The following is a 24,681-nucleotide window of genomic DNA, read 5'->3' as shown; positions in this document are numbered from 1 at the left end:
TTTTGCATAAATCCATGAGTACAGTGCGCGGTGACACCGTTTACTAACCTGCAGTCTCTTATCAACATGACATTTTTAGAACCAAATGTCAAAGCACTTTACCTGAACCAAAACACTTCCCTGAATGACTTTCATGTCTCTTCTGCATCACTTAAGAATCCCCTGACACCATAGCCACCTGCATGTTAATAATACGTACTTCATGTCAGAAATATATGCTAAATTGGATGAAGAAAGCTGCCCACGGTAGTCCCTTTTCCAACAAAATCTGCAAAATATATGTGAAGAGAACTGACTGATGTATGACTAATGGCTTTTCTTTGTTTACTTTGCACATTGGCTCTGCAGAACCTGTCGCTTTAAAGCAGACACACTATACCACAATGCTGTTCTGCACTGAATGACAAAGATAAGCAGGAATTAAAGTACACATCCTGGTTTCAACAATAACCTCTTGTGCATATGCTTGACCAAAGACAGGCTGCTGATAGTGACAGTGTAGTATCAGGCAGCATTGTGGTCGTACAGGTTTCTCACCTGACAGCAGTGACAGAGGGACATGTGTGTGTTTACAATTAAAGGTGAAATTAGTTAAAAAAAAAAAACAAAAAACTGGCCCAACATATGTTTCTGCTCATGTGTGTGTGTGTGTTAGGTTAAGTTGTATGTTAACCTGTTGTTTTCCTCAAACAGTCAAATTGATAAAAAAAAAAAAAAAAAAAAAAAGTGTATGTAAAGTGTATTTTATATGATCTAACAACTTTTGCATAATGTGAATAGAGCTGTTTGGACATGACATTAATAAAACAGATACACACTCACCCTTAAAGACAAAGTTGTATGCCTCATCTGACCCCATGTTCAGTCCATTCAGTGTCGGCCTCCAACTCCAGACAGGTCACAGGATGTAAGCCGACACTGATTCACACCGAGCTGCCTCCCTTCTTCTCCTCAGGCTTTAGGAGAAAAGAAAATGGCTGCAGAAAAAAATGTTTTGACAGATGAGTGCTAGGCGCCCTGCTCTGCTCCCTGCCCTTCACTACCCTTCCCTGTGTGGGTTAATAGAAAGCTGGAGCTTGTTTGAACAAGACATGCTGAGTGGATCCAGGTTGCTGAGCTGCAGCAGGCACAAGGGAGGGAGGGGGGAGGGAAGGAGGGAGGGAAGGGGGTGTGGTTTAGTAACAGAGCCACAGTGGGGCAGGTTGGACAGGTGGAGCGACTACCAGGTACAGCCAAGAGGAGGAGGAGGGGGGTGGGAAGTGGGGGGGAGACAGTATGAGGCGCCTCCTGCTGGACAAATACAACTATTACACACAGGAAATAGGAAAAAGGAGGGTGAGCAGACCTTAACCCATACAGACCCAAACATCCACTGACCAAAACCATCTACTGATCTGAACTGTTTAATACCTGTTGATCCACTAATACTATCAAGACATGTAAATATTTCAATAATTCACCGGTAAAACCCATGGATTTGGATCAATGACAGTGGATGGACGCACTTGTTTTATGTTTAGTTAATGATTTATTTTACTGAGAAAGTCACTTTTTCTTCAGATTTCTCTGTTTCTGGTATAATAACCCTCAACTTTAATCTGACTTCTCATGAAAATTTACATGATCAATGAATTAAATACAGGAAAATACCAGATTTTCACCAAAAAAATGCAAAATACAGAGGATAATATTATAATAAATGATGATAAATCACTTAAGGTTTATGTTCAGTAACTAAAAATGATATATTTTACGAAAAAAAGTGATGTTTTCTTCAGTTTTCTCTGTTTTTAATATAATAACCCTCAACTTTAATCTGAGCTTTTATGAAAATTTACATGATCAATGAATACAGGAAAATACCAGATTTTCACAAAAAAAGGCAAAATACAGAGGATAATATTATAATAAATGGTGATAAATCACTTAAGGTTTATGTTCAGTTAATAAAAATTATATATTTTATGGAAAAAGTGATGTTTTCTTCAGTTTTCTCTGTTTTTGATATAATAACCCTCAATTCTAATCTGAGCTTTTATGAAAATTTACATGATCAATGAATTAAATACAGGAAAATACCTGATTTTCATAGAAAAAATGCAAAATACAGAGGATAATATTATAATAAATGGTGATAAATCACTTAAGGTTCATTTTCAGTTAATAAAAATTATATATTTTATGGAAAAAGTGATGTTTTCTTCAGTTTTCTCTGTTTTTGATATAATAACCCTCAATTTTAATCTGAGCTTTTATGAAAATTTACATGATCAATGAATTAAATACAGGAAAATACCTGATTTTCATAGAAAAAATGCAAAATACAGAGGATAATATTATAATAAATGGTGATAAATGACTTAAGGTTCATGTTCAGTTAATAAAAATTATATATTTTATGGAAAAAGTGATGTTTTCTTCAGTTTTCTCTGTTTTTGATATAATAACCCTCAACTTTAATCTGAGCTTTTATGAAAATTTACATGATCAATGAATTAAATACAGGAAAATACCTGATTTTTATAGAAAAAATGCAAAATACCGAGGATAATATTATAATAAATGGTGATAAATCACTTAAGGTTTATGTTCAGTTAATAAAAATTACATATTTTATGAAAAAAAAGTGATGTTTTCTTCAGTTTTCTCTGTTTTTGATATAATAACCCTCAATTTTAATCCGAGCTTTTATGAAAATTTACATGATCAATGAATTAAATACAGGAAAATACCTGATTTTCATAGAAAAAATGCAAAATACAGAGGATAATATTATAATAAATGGTGATAAATCACTTAAGGTTTATGTTCAGTTTATAAAAATGACATAATTTACTTAAAAAAGTGATGTTTTCTTCAGTTTTCTCTGTTTTTGATATAATAACCCTCAACTTTAATCTGAGCTTTTATGAACATCTACCCGATCAGTACATTAAATATAGGAAAATGCCTGATTTATACTTAAAATTGCCAAATACAGAGCATAATATTAGAATAAATGGTGATTAATCAGTTAAGAAGGGTTAAAAATAGAGAAAATATATTTGGGAACTGCCACAAAATTAACACTGGGTCTTTATGGGTTAAAAAAAAAAACACAACTTACTGAGCTGAGGAAATGTGATAAAATATACAGAATGTATCCTGGTCTTTAAAATGCTTCGTGGATTAGCCCCTGCCCCATGACAGGAATTTGTACAATTAACCCAAAAAGACCCAGCGCTACTTTGGTGGCTGTTCCCAAATTAATTAATGTCACAGAAGATGAAGGGAGTGTGAACGTCTACATGATCAGTACATTAAATATAGGAAGATGGCTGATTTACACTTAAAAGAAAGAAAGGTTAAAAATAGAGAAAATATTATTTGGGGACTGCCACAAAAGTAACACTGGGTCTTTATGGGTTAAAGAAACACAACTTATGGAGCTGGGGAAATGTGATAAAATATGCAGACTGTATCCTGGTCTTGTAGATCCACTGTGATCTGTAAGTTTTAATGCACATTTGTAAATGATAAACTGAGGCAGAATATTGTCAAAATTGCACTTACTTCTCTTTAAAAATTTCATTTTTTTCATGATTGTTCATGTTATTTGCAGTATTTAAAGGACAGTTTGTAGATGTAAACATTTTCATAGTGTAATTATTAATTTTTTCTCTCTAAAACATAGATAAATGTTTGGAGTTGTCATTATTTATGAGTTTTATTTACTGGTCTGACCTGTTTGAGTTCATATTGGGCTGAATGTGGCCCCTGAACACATTACCAGCTGTTATACATGACCTGCCCACCCTCAGCCCATTTGCTGAACATCTAAAATCATGGGTACTGGACAATCAAACCTGCCTCTGATATAAAGTCATCTGGCACTCTGGAGTCATGTGTGTGTATGTATGTGTGTGTATGTGTGTGTATGTGTGTGTATGTGTGTGTATGTGTGTGTGCACATAAATGTATAATGTGTATTATGTGTCTATTGAATGAGTACACTGGACTGGAAAGGCTACGTTGTTTTATGTTGGGACTAAATATGGAAATGAGCCTTGGCTGTAATCTTGGTACTGGTACATAATGTGTTTATTAATTTGCATTTAATAAATACAATATGAACTTAATATGAACTTCAGACTTCAGATTTGACAAAACCAAATGGGAGTGAGAAATATGTTTGTGTGGAACACAGTGAAACAGTGTGGGACTGACCAGGTGTTTTCACGTTTTGTCATTTTTCCTCATTTTAATGAATATTTCATTCATGTTTATTCATTGTATTCAAGGCATTTTTAATATTTGTTCAATTTGTTGATTTTTGTTCATTTTTTCCTTGTGTCGCAGGATATTAAACATCACAGGATAAAACTTATAATAAACAATTACAACCATTTTAAACATTCATTACATTAGTGTAATTACTGTTTATTGTTTTCAAAATGAGAACATAGGACATTGTGTTAATATGTCAGATATGGAACAAAGGACAAAAATGCTGTGTTGGCACTTTGACAGCTTCGGTGCTGATTTAACTAGACTTTATTTTCACATACTCATTAGCATTTCTGCCTCCCTGATGAATATTCAACTTGTTTTGTAGATAAAGTGCAGTTGTTCTTCCTGTGTGCTGGCCTTTTTTACAGAGGTCAGCAGATTTAAAGGTCCATGCCAGTTGAATTTGCATCAGTTGACTGTCACTCACAGCTTTGCTTCACTGTGCACTTCAGTGAACCTGATGCATGGTCCTCTTATAGAACTCGTCTACACACTCCTCTCATACAGAACAGACAAACACTTGAACTTTATCGGGGTAGTCTGTTAAAACAACTATAGCAGGTGTGTGTTAGTGGTCATGTCACACTGGTTAGAGATGTGTTTTATCCACACACAGAGTTTTCATCTCCTCTCAGATGCATGTGTGTGAATGGATTTGTACCAGAAATATTGAGTCAAAGCCTCTATATTATAAAAACCAAGTGGCCTTTGTGTGTGTGCGCGTGTTTGTGTGTTGTGGGATTCACACTAAACCCAGAAAGAGCTGACTGCTGCAGTTTGACGTACTTAAGTATTTTTGGTCAAGGAGCAGACTACAGAAAACGACAAGTGGATAGGAGCAATATTTTAGAGAGATATTAGTGATTTTGGAATACAATAGCCTTATAATCATATTACTATACCCAGAATGGTTTGGCGGTACAGCATGCACGAATACACAACAGCATAAAAACTAAATAGTTAATATGCAGTGAGGATCCACAGGTTCTAGATATAATATTATATCTAGAACCTGTGGATCCTCATGGGTTAACATGCTTAAATATAACAATAAAGAAGGAGCTGCTTGAAAACAGGTACACATCAGTTAAATCTCCTGTCAGTGTCCCTGCTTATGGAGCTGATGGAGGTCTACAGTTGGTCCTTGAGCACCTTTACTAAAAGCTTACTTCTCCTAATGCAGGGGTGTCAAACTTGTGGCCCGCAGCCAAATCCGGCCCGCCAAAGGGTCCAATCTGGCCTGCGGGATGAACTTGGATAGTGTAAAAATTACACTGAAGATATAATCAACCAAGAGTGTTGAACTAGTTTTAGTTCAGGTTCCACATACAGACTATTCTGATCTCAAGTAAAATAATAACATAATAACCTATAAATAATGACTCCAAATTTTCTTCTTGGTTTAATGTGGTAAAAATATTATGTTATGCCTATGAATATTGACCACTTCAAAATTTTCTAAATGACAGTGGATGGACAGTCTGGGTTTATGCTCAGTTATTGACATATTTGTTGAAAATGTCACTTTTTCTTCAGTTTTCTCCATTTCTGATTTAATAACCTTTAAATTTATTCTGAGCTGTAATGAACATCAACCTGATCAATGGATTGAATATAGGAAAATAAGTCATTTAAACTGAGAAAACACTAAATACAGAGGATAATATTATAATAAATAAATCATATTATAATAGATAAATCACATAAGAAAGGTTAAATAGAGAGAAAAATTAATTTGGGAACGGCCACCAAAGTAGCGCTGGGTCTTTATGGGTTAGTTGTACAAATTCCTGTAATGGGGCAGGGGATAATCCACGAAGCATTCTAAAGACCAGGTTCCAGTCTGCAAATTTTATTACATTTCCCTACCTCAATAAGTTGTGTTTTTTTTAACCCATAAAGACCCAGTGTTACTTTTGTGGCAATTCCCAAATAAAATGTTCTTTATTTTTAACCTTTCTTAACTGATTTATCACCATTTATTCCAAGATTATGCTCTGTATTTGGCATTTTTAAGTATAAATCTGACATTTTCCTATATTTAATGTACTGATCATGTAGATGTTCACAACCCCTTCATCTTCTGTGACATTAATAATAACTTTTATTCAGTTTTCTGTTCTGATATAATTTAATCTGCTTTTATGAACCTCTACATAATCACTAAATTAAATGTAGAAAATACCCAACTTTTGCTTAAAAAAATGTAAAATGAGGAGGATAATATTATAATAAATGGTGATAAATCCTATAGGAAAGGTTAAATGCTGAGAGAAATCCATTTGAAAGTTGCCACAAGGATAGAACTAATGTTTTAAGGGTTAAAATCATGTCTAAATGAAGAAGAGACTTTCAGTAAGACTGTCACTTCGAAATGGGCCAGAATGTTGGTTAATCAGAAAGTTGCTAAATGTTGGGGTTTAAAGCTGAGGAACAAAGGAAGGAGGCAAGAAATGAAGAGTTGAGAAAGTAGTGTGAAATACAAAGCAAAGTAGAACATGTTTGTTCATTTAAAATGGCACAAAATTGTACAAACCCACCTCTATGTCCTCATTTTAAGTGCATGTTTGCTGAGATGTTCTTTGAAATTCAATTTGATGTGTTGTCTGTGTAGGTCATCGTTCATCTTGGTTCAACTGGACTATAGTTTCGCTCTTTAAAAAAAAAAGAAAAAAAAAAAAAAAAAAGAAAAAAACGTTTTGTCTCTCATCCAAGAGACTTGGAGGGAGTTATCTGTGTGGGTGTTAATCCATATGCTAATGTTCTTAAGTGTTAGAGGGTCGTAGAGGGGGTGTGTCCCTGGGGGTAAGGTCTCTTGGATGAGAGATGAAATGTAAAAAAAAAAAAAAAAGCCAAACTAGTCCAGTTGAACAGAGAACTACCAAAAATAAAAAAAAAGTAATAAAGTTTGATGTGTTCTTTATCAGCTGTTTATAAATGTAGATATTACAAAAATGTGAGTTTTTAAGTCCAGAAGAGACCTTGTAGAAGACAATAATGTAATAACAGCTGATAACATAATACAGGGGTGTCAAACTCATTTTAGTTCAGGGGCCACATACAGTCTGATATGATCTAAAGTGGGCCGGACCAGTAAAATAATATAAATAATAGGATAAGAACTTTGAGTGAAAAAAGTAAATTCCGTAATGAAAATGTTTGCATCTAAGAATTGTACTAGAACATAACATGAACAAATATGAGCAACCTGAAAATTCTTTAGTAAAGTAAGTGCAATTTTAACAACATTATGCCTTAGTTTATCATTTACATACATGAATCACAACTTAGAGATCACAGTGGATCTACAAATACACAAAACATTAAATAACAGGGAGAATATTATTAAAATTCCACATACTTCGCTTAAGAGATTTCAGATATTCACATTTTTTGTAAAAGGCTACCCTGTAAATGTAAACGTTTTTGTGGGTTTTTTTTCACTAACAGAGACAAACTTACAGTTTTCATTATTTATAGATTATTATGATAGTATTTGACTAGTCTGATCCACTTTAGACTGGAATAACCTAAAATGATTTTAACATCCTTTAATGTTAATATCATCAGTGTAAATTTTACATTTCACAAATTCATCCCAGGGGCCGGATTTGGCCCCCAGGCCACATGTTTAACACCTGTGATGTAATAAATTTGCAAACTTTAAGATAAAATTTCCCGACCCAACTGTGTCCGTTCTCCACTCCCCCACTGTCAGTGAAGAATGGTGTCCCAGGTATTCAGGTATGATGAAGGCTGAAGCTACAGCTGAAACCATCAGCAGGTAAAAAAAACAAAAAAAACAACTTTCCTCAATTCTACTTGTCTGATCACAAGAAAATCTCTACCATTTGGAATGGAAGACATGATGAACATAATCTGTCTATTATTATTATTATTACTTTTCCACGGCTGACTCACCTCAGCCTACACAGCTGGGTTCAGTTTAGCTAAAAGCACCCTGCATTTCCACTGCAGGTATAGGATCCACTCAGTGCAACTGGTGGCAGCGCATCATAAACTGGGCGTTACCTTCAGTGTGACTACAACTATGAGCAATGCAACACATGAGGAGGATCAAACTTAAAACTGTATGTTATATCCACATTTTTCTGGGTAAGAATGTAGTTGTTCATATTCAACATTCCAAAATAATGACAAACACCATGACAAAGTGGCAATTCTGGAATGACAAATCCGTGTTTAGTTTTGCCCAATTCATAAGTCAGTGAAGGAATAGAAATAGAGTCTGATATTCACCGTTGGCCACTGTTGTCATGTCAAAAGAAGGCAAAAAAGCAGTCAAGTTGAGCTGATATGATCAGTGGAAAGGCAACTTTTTTCATATGAACCTAACAAAATGAACAAAACGTAAAAGTCTGTAATAAATGTAAATGTGATAGACCAATAACAAAATAAACTGGCCAAAAACAATAAAAGTCCTGAATCAATAACGTAATAACTTTTGGCCAATAACATTATAACTTATTACGTTATTGGCCTGGTAAAAAAAAAAGTCTTTGCAAATGTAATAACTGAGCCAATAATATATTAATATCACTATATTTAAGTTTCATTTATTAGATACAACTGTAATAAAATCTCCCTCTCTCTCTCTCCATGTATTTGTCCATTTAACTCGATGGTTAAAATGATCTCTAGTCCTGTCTGCTGCTCCTTAGCCTTTCAAGCTATCTCTGAATGAAGTGGAAGCACACATTTACAAACATAAACAATGGTATGATATGAAATATGTGTCATGTAACTCATTCTTGAAGATAGTACATTTTTTTTCACTGTTAAGGATTTTTTGAATTTTTTTTTTACCAGGTCAATAACGTAATAACCTGCCAATTTTATTATTTATTATTAGGATCCCTATTAGCTGATGCAGGACATCAACTACTCTTCCTGGAGTCCTCCCATTCTAAACAGACATACAGTATCCATTTACAAGCATAAAAACAATGTGATTCACCCTTATATTTAATTCTTAAGAACACTCAACTGTCAAACAAAACAATGTTAACAATAATAATACTGCACATAAGTTATAACGTTATTGGTTCATAACTTTTATTATGTTATTGGCCTATTACATGTTAAAAATGGCAAATTTATTACGTTATCGGTTGTTATTACATTATTGGCCTCACCAGACCTGAAGCAGTCTGGGTACCGCTGTTCCAGGACATCTTTATCTTGCTATTGAAAGAAAAACAAAGAAAAAAACATTTGCAGTTCCCTTTATTTGCATCTATCTTAAAAAAAAGTTAGGTACATCATGATGTGAAGACAATGAACTATCACAAATATTACCTTCTAGTTTATCATAGCAACTTTTGATGACCATTCCCAGCAACTATTATATAATGTTTGATTAAGCTTCGGGTGATGTCCAGGCTTAGTCACAGAAAAGCCACACACAGTTCAGAGCACAAACAAAAATGACAGTGTAGATACCAGATCATTGTTTATTTGATAGATTTAAAACTACATGTATTAATGTGACAAACTACAGTTCATCAGAGCCAAAGTCTTCCTAGCAACAGTGATCAGTCTAATATAATTGAAAGTTTCATCATCATCATCACATGGCTGTCAACAGATTCTCTGGTTAATGTCAAAGGGAGGGAAAAAAAATGAAAACCCACACACAAGATCATTTTCAACATAATAGTTATAAATACATGCCAAGTCCTCACACACATACCCACCCATTCGCTCACAGATATCTGCACATACGCAATGTTGAACTGACAGAATGTTACAGAAGTCCATCAAACACCTGAACCACACGATGCTTTGCGCTCCAGGTCTGTCCCTCTATGAAGCTGCCACTTGAGTTAAAGGTTCCTCCAGGTACTGAACCAGGGCTTCTGCCTGTAAAGAACACAAACAGCAGAGCATTAAAGGCAGTATTCAGAATGAGGGATGATGGGATACGAAGGAGTGTCCATCACAGCATTCACAGTTAATGGTGCAGTCTGTGTCTGAAGTGATGTGTGGAAAAAAACCCCAAAGTACTCATTTCCTGTTCTCATGTTACAACTTGTTTTTAGCCGACAAAATCAATGGTTTTTTTATTTGACTCTGAACAAGTTTATCAGAATTAAAATTCAGATCATATTTGCATTAGCCTCATCATATTTTCATCATCTTCCAATGACTTAAATATCTCTGTGACATAATGTCATCACAAGAAAAAGACATTTCTCTTTATATTTAAGACAGTAAATGTCACACTTGTCTTGTGTTAAAAATTGAGGATTCATCAAAAACGTCCACAGACCAGTGAATAGTGAGAGCTTGTGGTGGGTAACAGTCATTTTTATCAGTCAATATTAATAATAATTCACATGATGAACATCAAATTATTTCTTTACAGCTTAAAAGCTGATTTATCTGAATTAGACACAAGATGAAAATGACTCAAAAGATGAAAAACAAGATGTAAAAGACAAATTAAGCCTTCTCAAGATGAATGCCACTTTTGATCTTTTTAAAATCTGTCCTTTTCTGCTGTAGCACTGTGAGATTCTCTGACTGAAAAGTGTGTTATAAATAAAGTCTATTATGTATGTTATAACAGCCAAGTGGCCTCTGTGTGTGTGCATGTGTGTATGTGTATCTGCTTTATAACTGATAAACTGGACAGATGTAGCCTTTGCCTTTTGAAGTACGTATGTATTTTGGGTCAAGGATCAGACAGGCCAAAACAGCTCATTGATACAACCAATACTTTTTGAGTTAGTAGTTGTTCAACGGAACCACTGGGACCGTCTGTGATCACACACTAACAAGGTCACTCTGGTTCTGCTGCCCCCCGTCCTGTGTAAAAGTGTGTGTGTGTGTGTTTGTGTACAGGTATTCACCCAAGATCTGGAAACTGCTGCAGTTTGGCATACTGTTGTATTTTTGGTCAAGGAAGAGAATAGCGAAAACAGGAAGTTGATAGGACCAATATTTTGGGAGATATTAGTAATTTTGGAATACAACAGCCTACATTCATGTTTCTATGGCCAGAACGCTTTGGCTGTGACTGCTGAACAAATGCGGCACAACATGCAGGAATACACAACAGCATAAAAACTACCACATCTAGAAACTGTGGATCCCCACGGGTCAACATGCTAGTTATTATTATTCTTATTAGTTAGAGATTTTCTTGTGATCAGAAAAGTGGTATTGAGGAACGATGTTTTTTTTACCTGCTGACGGTTTGGGCTGTAGCTTCAGCCTTCATCAGAGCTGTCGAATGCTTCCTGGTGTGACGTGTATAAAAACAGCTGATCAGGCTGGGAAACTTTAAGATAAAATTTCCCAACCCAACCGTGTCTGTTCTATGCTCCCCCACTGCTGATGAAGAACAGTGTCCCAGGTATTCGGGTACGATGAAGGCTGAAGCTACAGCCCAAACCGTCAGCAGGTAAAAAAAAACATCTTTCCTCAATTCTACTTGTCTGATCACAAGAAAATCTCTACCATTTGGAATGGAAGACATGATGAACATAATCTGTCTATTATTATTACTTTTCCACGGCTGACTCACCTCAACGTGCACAGCTGGGTTCAGTTTAGCTAAAAGCACCCTGCATTTCCATTGCAGGTATAGGACCCACTCAGTGCAACTGGTGGCAATGCATCATAAACTGGACATCACCTTCAGTGTGACTACAACTATGAGCGATGCAACACATGAGGAGGATCAAACTTAAAACTGTATGTTATATCCACATTTTTCTGGGTAAGAATGTAGTTGTTCATATACTACATTCCAAAATAATGACAAACACCATGACAAAGTGGCAATTCTGGAATGACAAATCCATGTTTAGTTTTGCCCAATTCATACATCAGTGAAGGAACAGAAATAGTGTCTGGGGGGGACGACAGCTGTAGTCCCTGCTTACTTTTTTCGTATGAACCCAACAAAATGAACAAAACCTAAAAGACTGTAATTTGTGGTTTCAAGGTTTCAAACTCTCTATGTTCACAACATGACACAACACTTAAACTGAAGGACATTTCACAACCATAAGGGCTGAACATTCAAAACTACTAAAACAAATAAATGTTTGTTCAATATCAAACTATTCTCAATGTAAATTAAGTATAAATAACAACTACACTGAAACACTTGGAAGAGTTTTAACTGGAAATGTAAACAAATAAAGACTGAAGAAAAATACATGTCATGATAGATGTCATTTTTAAAACATAAAAATATATCACAACAAGCGGTGCCAGGCACAACAAACCCCGCCCCTCGCACATACTGTAGCTTATTTTGGCATTGATCCAGCTGATGTCAGCATAGACAAATTTTGAAAGATTTAAAAAATTCATAAAAAATTGGAATTTTGACCTGCTTTTCCCAAAATGTAATCACATCTATTCTGGTTCACTGGCAATTTATAAACCACATTTAGTATGAGTTCAACCAATAGTTTTGCTGCTAGAGTGGTAACAAACAAACTAAACCAAAAACAATACCCCTTGCCTCCCATTCGAGATGGGGGGGGGGGGGGGGGTTGACAATGATAACCCAGCCCTGAAGTATACATTACTGTGCCAACACAATTACCAGAACATTAAAAAACATCTCACCTTGGCTTTCAGCATTCCAAAGCCCACTGTCTCTTTGGCGTACATGCACAACAGAAGATTGGCCACTCGTGTAATAGCAACTCTGCCCTCCTGAAGGAGAAAACAAGGGACACATTGGGTCATAATCTGATCTATACAACCAAAAATAAGACAAGTGAAAAAAAAAACCACATCCTTTTGTTTTCCTCCTACATTGAACATGCATTGACACCCAAATCTTCAAATTTGCTGTTGTTGTTTTACTTTTCAGAAGATTTCAGAAACTGCTAAAGCAATTTGCTCCAATTTGGCCTAAAATCTTGGTGATACAGCCTAGCTCACAGGTGTCAAACATACGGCCCATGGGCCAAAACTAGCCCACCAAAGGGTCCAATCCTGCCCGTGGGGTGAATTTGTGAAATGTAAAAATTAAGATATTAACAGCCAAGGATGTTAAGATCAGGTTCCACATATAAACCAATATGATCTAAAGTAGGTCAGATCAGTAAAATACTATCATAATAACCTCTATACAATGACAACTCTAAACTTTTTTTTTTTTTATTGTAAAAAAGTCAAATTACATGAAAATGTTTACATTTACAAACAATCCTTTGATAAAAAATGTGAATAACCTGAAAAAATATGAACAACCTTAAATGTCTTAAAAGAAGGAAGTGCAATTTTACTAATTTGCCTGTCAATAAATGTTTTGTATATTTGTAGATCCACTGTGATGTGTTAGTTGTGATGCACATGTGTAAATGTCAACTGAGGCATAATATTGTAAAAATTGCAATTCTTCATGTTCCTCATGTTATTCACATTTTTAAGGAAGCTTTAGAGATGTAAACATTTTCATAATGTAATTTTACTTTTTTCACTGTTAATATTTTTCTGGTACAACCCATTTAAGATAATATTGGGCTGTATGTGGCCCTTGAATTAAAATGAGCTTGACACGCGAGGGGCTAGACCAGGGGTGGGCAATCCTGGTTCTTGAGGGCCGGTATCCTGCATGTTTTAGATGTTTCCCTCTTCCAACACACCTGATTCACATGATAAGCCCATCATCAAGCTCTGCAGAAGCCTGATAATGACCTTCAGGTGTGCTGGAAGAGGGAAACATCTAAAACAGGCAGGATACTGGCCCTCGAGGACCGGGACTGCCCACCCCTGGGCTAGACCCTAGTCAGCATTCTAGTTCACCCCTAAAGTGTTAAGTGTGCTTAAGTCAGGGGTCTGTGCATGCTGATTGAGTTTTTCCTAACCAAACTATTTTGTATGGGTGTAATGTTTTTTGGTACAGTGAAGGAGACCAGTTACGGTAGGAGTGTGTGTGTGTGTGTGTGTGTGTGTGTGTGAGGGGGGGGGGGGGTGCGCCGTAACTACAGAAAACCAAAAGTGAAACTTTACACGCTTTGAACGTCTGACCCAGCTTCTGTGCCTCTGTTAGACTCTCTGTTGTCATGTTTACCCCCCCTTATCAGCACCCCAGCCTCAGAATAAAGAGGTTGTGGTTTTATTGCAGTAGCGCTGTGCCACTGCTGAATGTATATGTAGAGGAAACCTTGCAAATATGTTCTGCTTGTGGTCACCCTGCTTCCCCAGTGTTTGTATTCTACACATAGGCTACATGTATTTGTTCGGTACACCTCTATATTGTATTGAAGGCCAAATAAGTGCACCGTTACACCCTTACTATGTTGGAAAACCCAGTTCATTATTAATCTGGATTTTGACCAGTCTGTTAGAGTGGAGTGGAGATACATCACTGTCATGACATACTGACTCTAATATCAGTTAAAATTCAAGTTCCTGGTTTTAGCTACAGACGAGGGACGATGACATAATTGTAATTCTAATTCCGGTAGCTGGCACCTTACCATACAGTCCATGAGAATGAATTTGAGTTTGTCTTCATTAAAAGCTTGGTGTCCATTCTTGTCATAAGCTGCCCAGATGTTGCTGGCGATGGCAGCTGTCACTCGTGCGTCAGTGTCTCCGTAACCAGAGTATGCCAAGAGTGAGCCCTCATTATTCAGTAAACTGAGGAGACAGGACAGTGGAGATATTTACAGCTCATTCACTTGGGCAGTCATCCAAAATATACATTTACAACCTGCTCATCTCTTTTCTGTTCTGTTATTAAGGTATACTACAGATGTTTACAGATCATAATTTAAAATATACTTTTGGTCAGCAGTGATGATGCAAAAAAAGAAAAATACAAACACATTACAATTACAGTTCTGACAAGATTAAAATTCAACAATCTCATTCTACAACTTAAGAGAGAATTTGGCTGGGAAAACATCATGAGGTTTTTCATTACCCCTTATCAGAAAAGGCACCACTGTGCAGGAAGCTTGTTGGAGACAATGCGTTAATAATGAGGGAAACCATTACCTTCTACCCTGGTAGTCCCACATGATAGTACCATACAATAGTACCACACCATACAAGTGATGCAGAAATGCATGGAGTCCATTTGAACAACTACTATTCATTTAGATGTGTTGTGAATGTAATTAGGGCTCAAAGTCTCCACACATCAACAGATTATTATTTGATGAGTATTCTACTAATAGCAAGTAACCTGACCAGGAAATGACCTTATCTTTAAAATGACAAATACATAGGTATTTGGTCAAAATGCACAAAATATATTACACCTATAAGAGCTAAGTTAGATATAATAATACATCTAGGACAAGTGGTCAGGAAGGGGATGGGGAGTCGACGGCAGAAGAAAAATGAGTAGAAAGTGAGAGATTGAAAAGGAGGAGGAGAATGGGAGAAAACATAACTTATATTTGTCTGATTTTAAATAGTTTCACTTGTTTACAAAAACATTTATACCTTAATGCATACATAAGTGAATAAAAGGATAAATAAAAGTAAAATAAATACTGACAGTCAGTGTAAATGGCTGTGAAGAAATAAACTATGCAACTACATTTAAGGACTGCATATACTGTAGTCCCTGTAAATAGACTACAATCATGTTAGCTTGTCTGATGTTAGCATACTCGTGTAAATAAATAGGAACTAAAATGATAGACCGAATAAAATTAAACACTCCTTTAAGCAGTAAGTAAAGAAAACATGTACAGCCTCTTTTAGACGTCTCACGACAATCTACATGACATAATAGCGCAGTGCTTAATAATGCTAACGTTGTTAGCCGTTCACTTAATATTTTGTCAAGTATTTATAGTTGTAGCGTTAACTCTTGCTAGTAGCATGCTAGCAGCTAACAGTACTCACAGTGTGCTCTGGACTCCGCTTGTGTTCGCTTGGCTCAGAACCTGCGTCAACGCCTTCGGTCGTAACATTTCTACGGACACTGTCTTTCTCTAATAATGCTCAAAAACCCTGCTTTTACTGTCAATAGGGCAAAGAAACAAATCTTTAAAGTACAGCAGAACTCCTCATTAACACAGAGTTAGTCAGCTGACAGTCATGTTTTCTTCCCTTTCCGGTTAGCCTCGAGGTGCATTGTGGGAAATGTAGAAACATAATGCATTAAAACTACAATACGACCAGTCGTTTGTATTTTATACGACTTGGACATTCAGATGTGTTTTTTAAAATAAATATTTACACAAGGTATTTTTTGGTAAATAAAAACAGGACAACAATACAATCCTAGACACCATCTGTGAGTAGATTTTAAAGACTAATTTCAGGTTTGAGAGACTGCAGTGTGGAGATTTTTTAAAATTATTTATTTGGTTTTTTTTTTATGAGATTCATTTTATTTTGATTTTGAGGAATGACTGATTACTTTTACTCAGGCCCTAGTTGTGTTTTACTTGAGTATTTACATTGTTTGTAGCGTAGTTTTAATATTGTACTTTTTACAGAACAAGATTTATCTGACAGGTCTAGTTTCTCTACAGATGATCATGTTTCATCTTCTTTCTGTCCAATGAAAATCACCAAATGTGATTTTGAATACTGTGATAAACTAAAGGATGAAGTCCATCCCTTGTTTGTTCAGATTAAAGTGGTTCTCTTTCTTAAACTACAAATCTTCTTGGATTCACTAGGAAATACAGTCACAAAATTGAAAATAAGCCTGATTTTCTGAGCACATGAAAAGTTGACTTTTTTCAGTAGAAATATGTAATTCTCACAGCACAGCGACACGACAAACATATGATGATCACATAAAATAGGATGTATTGTTGTAGATTAAACCAGCAGTTTATAAGTCGATCAAATTAGCTCAGCATTAAAGACGTGCAGCAGTAAAATGTAAAATACACATGAAGGGAGTGACATTAATCTAAAAATATAATATACAGTAGTAAAACACATAATTTTATAAATGTAAAATAATGATAATAATAATAATAATAATAATAATAATAATAATAATAGTATGAACACTATGAGTTACTGGAAGTACTTGTACTTTGGTCAATTTTTTACTAGTGTTTTCACTGTGTGACTCGATTATAATTTTTATTTAATGGAAGGATCTGAATACTTACACCACAGTTTTACACGTGTGAATAAGCAATGTAGTTTGCATTCTTTAAAATTCATCAAGTTACATTAAACTGCTCATACGTTTGCATAAAATCCTCTAACATTTGTAATAAGACGTGTATAGTTGCAATTTCTCTTATCTGCAGCGTTTCTAAATGTGATAAGATTTTGTTCGGTTACAGCTATTTGCAAACTTTTTCTAATCTCACTGATTCTCTGATAAAGCTGAAACAGTTTGGCCTCTATTTGGGCAGCCCATAGTCTTTGATTCTGTGGTGCTGGTGTGGCACCATGGGTTTGAGATAATTCTCAAACAACACAATTAAGAAATCAAATTTAATCAGACCTGATTTGTTTTTCCAGCTAGGGAACCCGCCTTCTCAAACACCCTGTAAACAAACACCACAATCTGCACAAATATTATTACAGTGTAGTCAGTCTGAATCACACCTTATGTGATTTTTAAGGCCCACACCTGAAGTGTCTGATAAACAAACCGTATAAATGATGTGGATTTCATGCTTTGCTGTCTCCTGACCACTGGACCGGCTCGGGTGTAAATCGTCCAGGATTTAAGGTATGGATGACGATTTCTGTTTCTCTCAACCTAGAAGTAGAACTGAAATTGGAATGAAAGGTATGTAAAATATACACGATTGACCATAGAATTTGAATTTAACATTTTTACCTCTTCTCATTAAAAATAATGTGATAATGTGATTTATTCTTGACTCAGACTCAGTTTGTGATCCTTACACCTGGTCAAAGGTGATTACTGATGTGGATACATAGGAGTAAAAAGAGGAATGTATCTGAAAACAAAATTATTGCCACTTTATGGGCAACAGTGTGTATTAATCAATATTTTGCAGATTGTACTGAGCAGAAAAAAAAAAAGAAATTTGAAATGAAATACTTTGAGTTAATATGACATGAAATAAATCTGCTAAGACTTAGTCAACAAATAAATACATCAAACTTGTTAGAATATAGTTTCAACAAATTAAGTGGAATTAGCCATATTTAAATAATAATAATTTATTGATAAAATAAACCAAAACCTAAGTAAAAAAAATCTAGCAACATTTACTTAATAATGAAAGAGGAAAGAAATAGATTTATATGAGCAATTTTTGGGATTATTTCAATCATTTATAAATTCTACCTGATTTATTTGCTTTTTTATTATATTTAATCAATATTTCATATCGTGAGTAATCATTTTGATAAATATGTGAGTCCAGATCAGATAACTTGGTTGTGTTAACTATTAAGGATGCATTAAGCACACTAATGAGCTTATTGAGCTTCATTTTAATTCATATTTTACAACTTTTCATCTATCCAATTGTTATTATTGATCACATTGATGGATACATTTATATCTTCAGGTTTAACTGAAATAAGATCAACAATGAGGCTGGTCATAGTATTTGGTCTCTGAATCACATGACATGTCACATCATATCCAGCATTAAGAAAATGAATTTATCTAGATTAACTAATTTTCACTTTTTGTATGAATATCTCCTGTTCTATCAGATCAGCTCATGTTTTCTAACATGTTCATTCTCATTTTCAGTTAACACAAACACATCTGTTGTCTTCATAAATTAATTTAACAGTTAAACATCAGCGTCTCCTGCTCGGCTGTTCTTCAGCCTCGTACAGTTCTTTGTGTTCACAGTGATGATGAATCTGACTCTGTTGTACTGATGGTGTGTATTCATACTAAATTAACCCATAAAGACCCAAACATCCACTGGCGACCAAAACTATCTAGTCATGTAACATGTGTAATACCTGTTGATCCATTAATCTTATCAATCCATATAAACAATTGGTGTAAAATACAATTTGTCATCTTTTCATGGTCATCAGATATGACCCATTTAGACATTCAGAGGCTCTGTAGTGAACATGGAAACACCGTCATCTTCTATAGCACTGATTCACCAGTAAAACCCATGGAGTTGGATCAATGACAGTGGATGGACACACTTGTTTTATGTTCAGTTACTAATATATTTTACAGAAATGTCACTTTTTCTTCAGTTTTGTCTGTTTCTGATATAATAACCCGCAATTTTAATCTGAGCTGTAATGAACATCTACAGTGAATTAAATATAAGAAAATAAACAGATTTTCACTGAACACCCCCCCCGCCAAAATAAATAAATAAATAAATAAAAAATGACAGAGGATAATATTACAATAAATGATGATAAATCGTTTAAGAAAGGTTAAATATAGAGAAAAATTCATTTGGGAATGGCTACAAAAGTAGCACTGGGTCTTTATGGGTTAAAACCATGGGTACTTCCATCTTCAGTGTTTGTCAGTGTGAACATAATTAGACTCTTCCAGTTTGTTTAGATTATATGTACATATATATATATATATATATATATATATATATATATATATATATATATATATATATATATATATATATATATATATATATATATATATATACAGGGTGGGGAAGCAAAATTTACAATGAACATGTAGTTGTTTTTTCTCAGCAGGCACTACGTCAATTGTTTTGAAACCAAACATATATTGATGTCATAATCATACCTAACACTATTATCCATACCTTTTCAGAAACTTTTGCCCTTATGAGTAAACAGGAAAGCAAATGTCAAAGACTGTGTGATTTGCTGAATGCACTCGTCACACCAAAGGAGATTTCAAAAATAGTTGGAGTGTCCATAAAGACTGTTTATAATGGAAAGAAGAGAATGACTATGAGCAAAACTATTACGAGAAAGTCTGGAAGATACTATTAAAGAAAAATGGGAGAAGTTGTCACCTGAATATTTGAGGAACACTTGGGCAAGTTTCAGGAAGTGTGTGAAGGCAGTTATTGAGAAAGAAGGAGGACACATAGAATAAAAACATTTTCTATTATGTCAATTTTCTTGTGGCAAATAAATTCTCATGACTTTCAATAAACTAATTGGTCATACACTGTCTTTCAATCCCTGCCTCAAAATATTGCAAATTTTGCTTCCCTACCCTGTGTGTGTGTGTGTGTGTGTGTATATATATATATATATATATATATATATATATATATATATATATTTTTTTTTTTTTTTTAATTTTATTGTTTTGTTTTGTTTTGTTTTTTTGACATGACACCTTTGAATTAGACTTTTTATTAGCTCAGAAAGTCCAGGTCCTTGTTTCAAAAACAGGAACTTTATGTCAGAAAATGCAAACATCTTTACAGCATCAGTCTGGTTTATTTTCAGGTTACAGTGAACAAAACACTTCCATGCAGGATCAGCTTATACAGTCTGATGTACACCATACCACAAGTCACTGATAAAATTAGTTGTATTGTCTAATAAATGTCTGCAGTTTTTCTGTTTGTTCAACTAATTTTTAAATATACTGGTAATTAAATTGGAAGATGACTTCAATTTCCTGTTAAGACCATTTTTTTTTGCATATGGCATGTTTGGTTGATGCTATATTCCTTGAAACCCCAATTCTCTCTTAAATCTAAATGTATTTAAATGTAAATTTATATCTAATGTAATGTAATGTAATCTAATTTTATTTTAGCAAATCCATTAGACCAATACATGTGATGACATATTTATATATCTACTCTCTTTTTTCTTTCTTTCTCTTTCTTTTGTTTTGAAGTGTCCATCCTAACTCTGATTCCTCATCCATCGGCTGACATTTCTAACCTCTGACTGAGGTGAGCCACAGTCCCATCTAAACATGTATAAATAGCACCCTCAGGTGGACTTAAATTGAATAGCATGACAGACTCTGTAATATACCACATGATTATAAAAATGTATATTTGTGTTTATTAAGTATTTGTGCCCATCTCTCAGTACATATTAATGCATGATCTTCCATGTACTAATCTGTCTCCAGGTTGCTTGCATTTCTGCAAAAATGAAGGCTGGACACAAATACCTTCTGTTCCACTTTGTTCTGCTTTCTGTGAGGTAAGTGTAACGTAAGACTGAATCAGTGAAAATAATTGCATTCTGAAAATGGCTTGAATTGTTTAAAATTATGTTATACCAAATTAGTAAATCTCATTAGGATTTCATGCAGTAACATTTTTCAGAATCAGAGTTTCCAAGTAGGTTTTCACAAAAGACTGTTGGTGCAGCAAACAAAATAACAGTGGATTTAACAATAGGCAGACAGTCAAACCTACGGTCCGTGGGCCAAAACCAGCCCACTGAAAGGTCCAATTTGGCCCTTGGGATGAATTTGCAAAAAAGCGTGAAAATTACTCTAAACATATAAACAATCAAGGGTCTCAAAATTATTTTAGTTCCGGGGCCATATCTCAAGTGGGTCAGACCAGTACAACACTATCAATAACTTATAAATAATGACAACTCCAAATTTGTATTTTTGTTTTACTGTAAAATAAAAATAAAATTTAAAAAAAATTACATGAAAATCTTTACTTTCAAAAAGGATTTTCTCACAGAAATGTCAATAATCTGAACAAGCATGAACAACCTGAAATATCTTGTAATGCACATGTATAGACGATAAGCGGAAAAATAATATTGTTAAAATTGCACTTATTTTTCTTAAGATCAGTTTGTTCATGTTATAAGGATAGTCTGTAGGTGTAATCATTTTCATTATATATATACATATACATATATATATATATATATATATATATATACACACACACACACATATATATATAGTGCACATGATGACATCAGCTGGATCAATACCAAAATAAGCTACAATATGTGTGAGGGGCAGGGTTTGTTGTCCCTGGCACCACTTGTTTTGTTATTATTTCTGTTATGTCCGGCCCTCTTGAGATCATACTGGGCTACATATGGTCACTGAACACCCCTGTTCTGAGGCCTGTCACAGACTCTAACCCAGGGGTTTCAAACTCATTGTAGTTCAGGGGCCACATTCAGCCCAATTTGATCTCAAGTGGGCCGGACCAGTAAAATAATAGCAGTGAAAAAAGTAAAATTATATTATGATCAGGTTTACTTCTACAAAGTTTCCTTAAAAATCTGAATAACATGAACAATTTGAATTGTCTTAAGAAAAACAAGTGCAATTTTAACAATATTCTCCCTCAGTTTATCAGTTTATCATTTACACATGTGCATTACAATCCCAAAAAACATTTTGTAACAGGCAGAATATTGGTAAAATTGCATTAACTTTTCTGAAGACATTTCCGTTTGTTCATATTTGTTCAGGTTATTCACATTTTTTTTTAAATCAAAGTATAGTTTGATAATGTAAACATTTTTATGTAATGTTACTTTTTTACACCAAAAAAAGACTAAGAGAAAATTTAGGGTCGTCATTATTTATAGGTTATAGGTAACGATAATATTTTACTGGTCTGACCCGCTTGAAATCTAATTAGACTGTATGTGTCTTTATGTGGAATCTGAGTTAAAGTGATTTTGACACCATTGATTGTTAATATCTTCAGTGTAACTTTTGCATTTCACAAATTCATCCTGCAGGCTGGATTGCACCCTTTAGCTGGCCAGATTTGGCCCCCGGGTCGCATATTTGATGCCTGTGCTCTAACCCTTTGAACTGTTCTAAATCTATAGCTGTCTGTGTCATGGAGATGGAGCTTTCTTCAGTGACAATAAAAACCTCATCCTCCCGGGGTCTTACAACATTCCCTGGATGGCGGGCATTGAAGACTTCCGTACCCTGTCCCTCATCACCATCCCTGGAACCCACAACAGCATGGCGATGTACGGCGGCCCTGAGGCTGAATGCCAGGCTTTATCGCTGAGGGATCAGCTACGAGCTGGAGTTCGATTCCTGGATCTCAAAGTGTTTGGACTGGGTGACACCCTGTACGTCATGCACGGCATCATGTACCAGCACACCCACTTTAAGGACGTCCTGGAAACTGTCCGATCTTTTCTGTCCGAGTTCAGGACCGAGGCTGTGCTGATCCGACTGCAGCCTGAGTCTTTTGAGAAGAATACGGTCAATGAAATGGTGAGGAGTCTGATTAGCAATGATGAGCACATCTGGGTCACCTCGGGTATGCCGAACATGGGGCAGGTCAGGGGCAAGATTGTGTTTTTGCAGAAAAGCACCTTCACTATGGGAATTCCTCTTATAGACACAGATGGGAAAAGCAACGGCAAAGTAACCAATGTCAAAGATAAAGACAACAAAATAATCAGACAGCTGAACCAGGCCACCGAAGCCTGTGGAGGCGACAACGCCGTCTTGACTTATTCTAGCGGAACTGGGTTTGGTACTTTCTGGGGTATGTTTCTGACTCCAAAAAGAGTGGCTGAGAAAGTTAACCCATGGCTTAACCAGTACCTGAGACAGTTTTACCCCAATCAGCCCAGACCGTGCTTCGGTATCATTGCTATGGACTTTCCTGGCATTGACCTTATTCAGACTGTTATCAACTTAAACTGGTGGTAAAGTTTAAAGAGAAAAACAACATAAAACAACAGTGGCAGCAATTATAAAAAGATAAAAAAAAAAACAAACAAAAAAAAAAAACAGTAACTGAAACAAAGGGGTTTGATCTGATATATTGCCATTAAATAATTCCCTTTTCTGTCACACACTCTTCATTGACCAACACTGATCAGACTGAAAACTGATGTCAAATGTTGTAAGACAGAAATAAAATGCATTGTTACCTCCATATTTGTCTTGAATATGTTGTTCAATTTATCTGACCTTTTTTCTATTGTACTAAACAATGCAATAAGTGTGGAACTGGACCTCTGCATCTGGGTTTTTGGTGTTTTGTAAAGCCATGAGGCTGGTGTTGGAGTCAAGACCGCCTACGCTGAGACCAAGATAAGATTTAAAAAATAGGACCGGTGTCCCTGCATGTCACTGTATGGCAGGTTTTTTTTCTTTCTTTTTTTTTTTTTTTTTTTTTTTTGCTTAATTCAAATTTTTATGCTTAATTCAAGCAAAAAAAAAATCTGCCAATGGAACAAGTGAAAATTATCTTGGTAAGATTTCCTGAAATAAGATTTTCAAGATCTATTGTCTAAAAATAAGTTCTTATATTTCACTAACAAGATACTCTTTAGGTGATTATGTCTTATTTTAAGTGTGATGAGACTTTTTTGACTAGAAATGAGAAAAATACACTTGATAACATTTTGATTTTTTCCAGTGTATATTAAATAGGAAATAAAACGTAGGATAATACATGATTTACGGTGAAAAGTACTAAAATACCAAGGATAACATTATAATAAATGGTGATAAATGACTTAGGACAAGTTAAATGGAGAGAAACATTCATTTGGGAACTGACACAAAAGTAACAC

At 35.0% G+C, this 24,681-nt stretch overlaps 4 protein-coding genes across 4 annotated transcripts in view; 1 reads left to right on the top strand and 3 right to left on the bottom strand.

Moving 5' to 3' along the window:
• rab25b (RAB25, member RAS oncogene family b) overlaps positions 1–1,100 on the bottom strand; it is a 29,183-nt gene extending 28,083 nt beyond the window's left edge. Inside the window, exon 1 of the mRNA XM_030158216.1 lies at positions 823–1,100. Coding sequence (XP_030014076.1) covers positions 823–859 — 37 coding nt within the window. The 5' untranslated portion in view covers positions 860–1,100. The remainder of the gene's footprint in view (positions 1–822) is intronic.
• LOC115435634 (zinc finger protein 239-like) overlaps positions 1–24,681 on the bottom strand; it is a 695,125-nt gene that overhangs the window by 555,816 nt on the left and 114,628 nt on the right. The window lies entirely within an intron of this gene.
• lamtor2 (late endosomal/lysosomal adaptor, MAPK and MTOR activator 2) lies at positions 9,504–16,348 on the bottom strand. The gene is made up of 4 exons (XM_030158220.1): positions 16,129–16,348; positions 14,745–14,907; positions 12,880–12,969; positions 9,504–10,152 (listed from the first exon to the last, which is right to left on the bottom strand). Exons 1-4 carry the CDS (start codon positions 16,194–16,196, stop codon positions 10,096–10,098), a joined length of 378 nt encoding a protein of 125 aa, XP_030014080.1. The 5' UTR covers positions 16,197–16,348; the 3' UTR covers positions 9,504–10,095.
• On the top strand, positions 17,810–23,959 carry LOC115435633 (uncharacterized). Its single transcript, XM_030158181.1, has 4 exons — positions 17,810–17,935; positions 21,023–21,080; positions 21,266–21,339; positions 22,963–23,959. Exons 3-4 carry the CDS (start codon positions 21,287–21,289, stop codon positions 23,807–23,809), a joined length of 900 nt encoding a protein of 299 aa, XP_030014041.1. The 5' UTR covers positions 17,810–17,935; positions 21,023–21,080; positions 21,266–21,286; the 3' UTR covers positions 23,810–23,959.

This window comes from Sphaeramia orbicularis, chromosome 16, assembly GCF_902148855.1.
Source record: "Sphaeramia orbicularis chromosome 16, fSphaOr1.1, whole genome shotgun sequence".
NCBI lineage: Eukaryota > Metazoa > Chordata > Actinopteri > Kurtiformes > Apogonidae > Sphaeramia > Sphaeramia orbicularis.
This window is presented reverse-complemented; position numbering and strand designations above follow the sequence as displayed.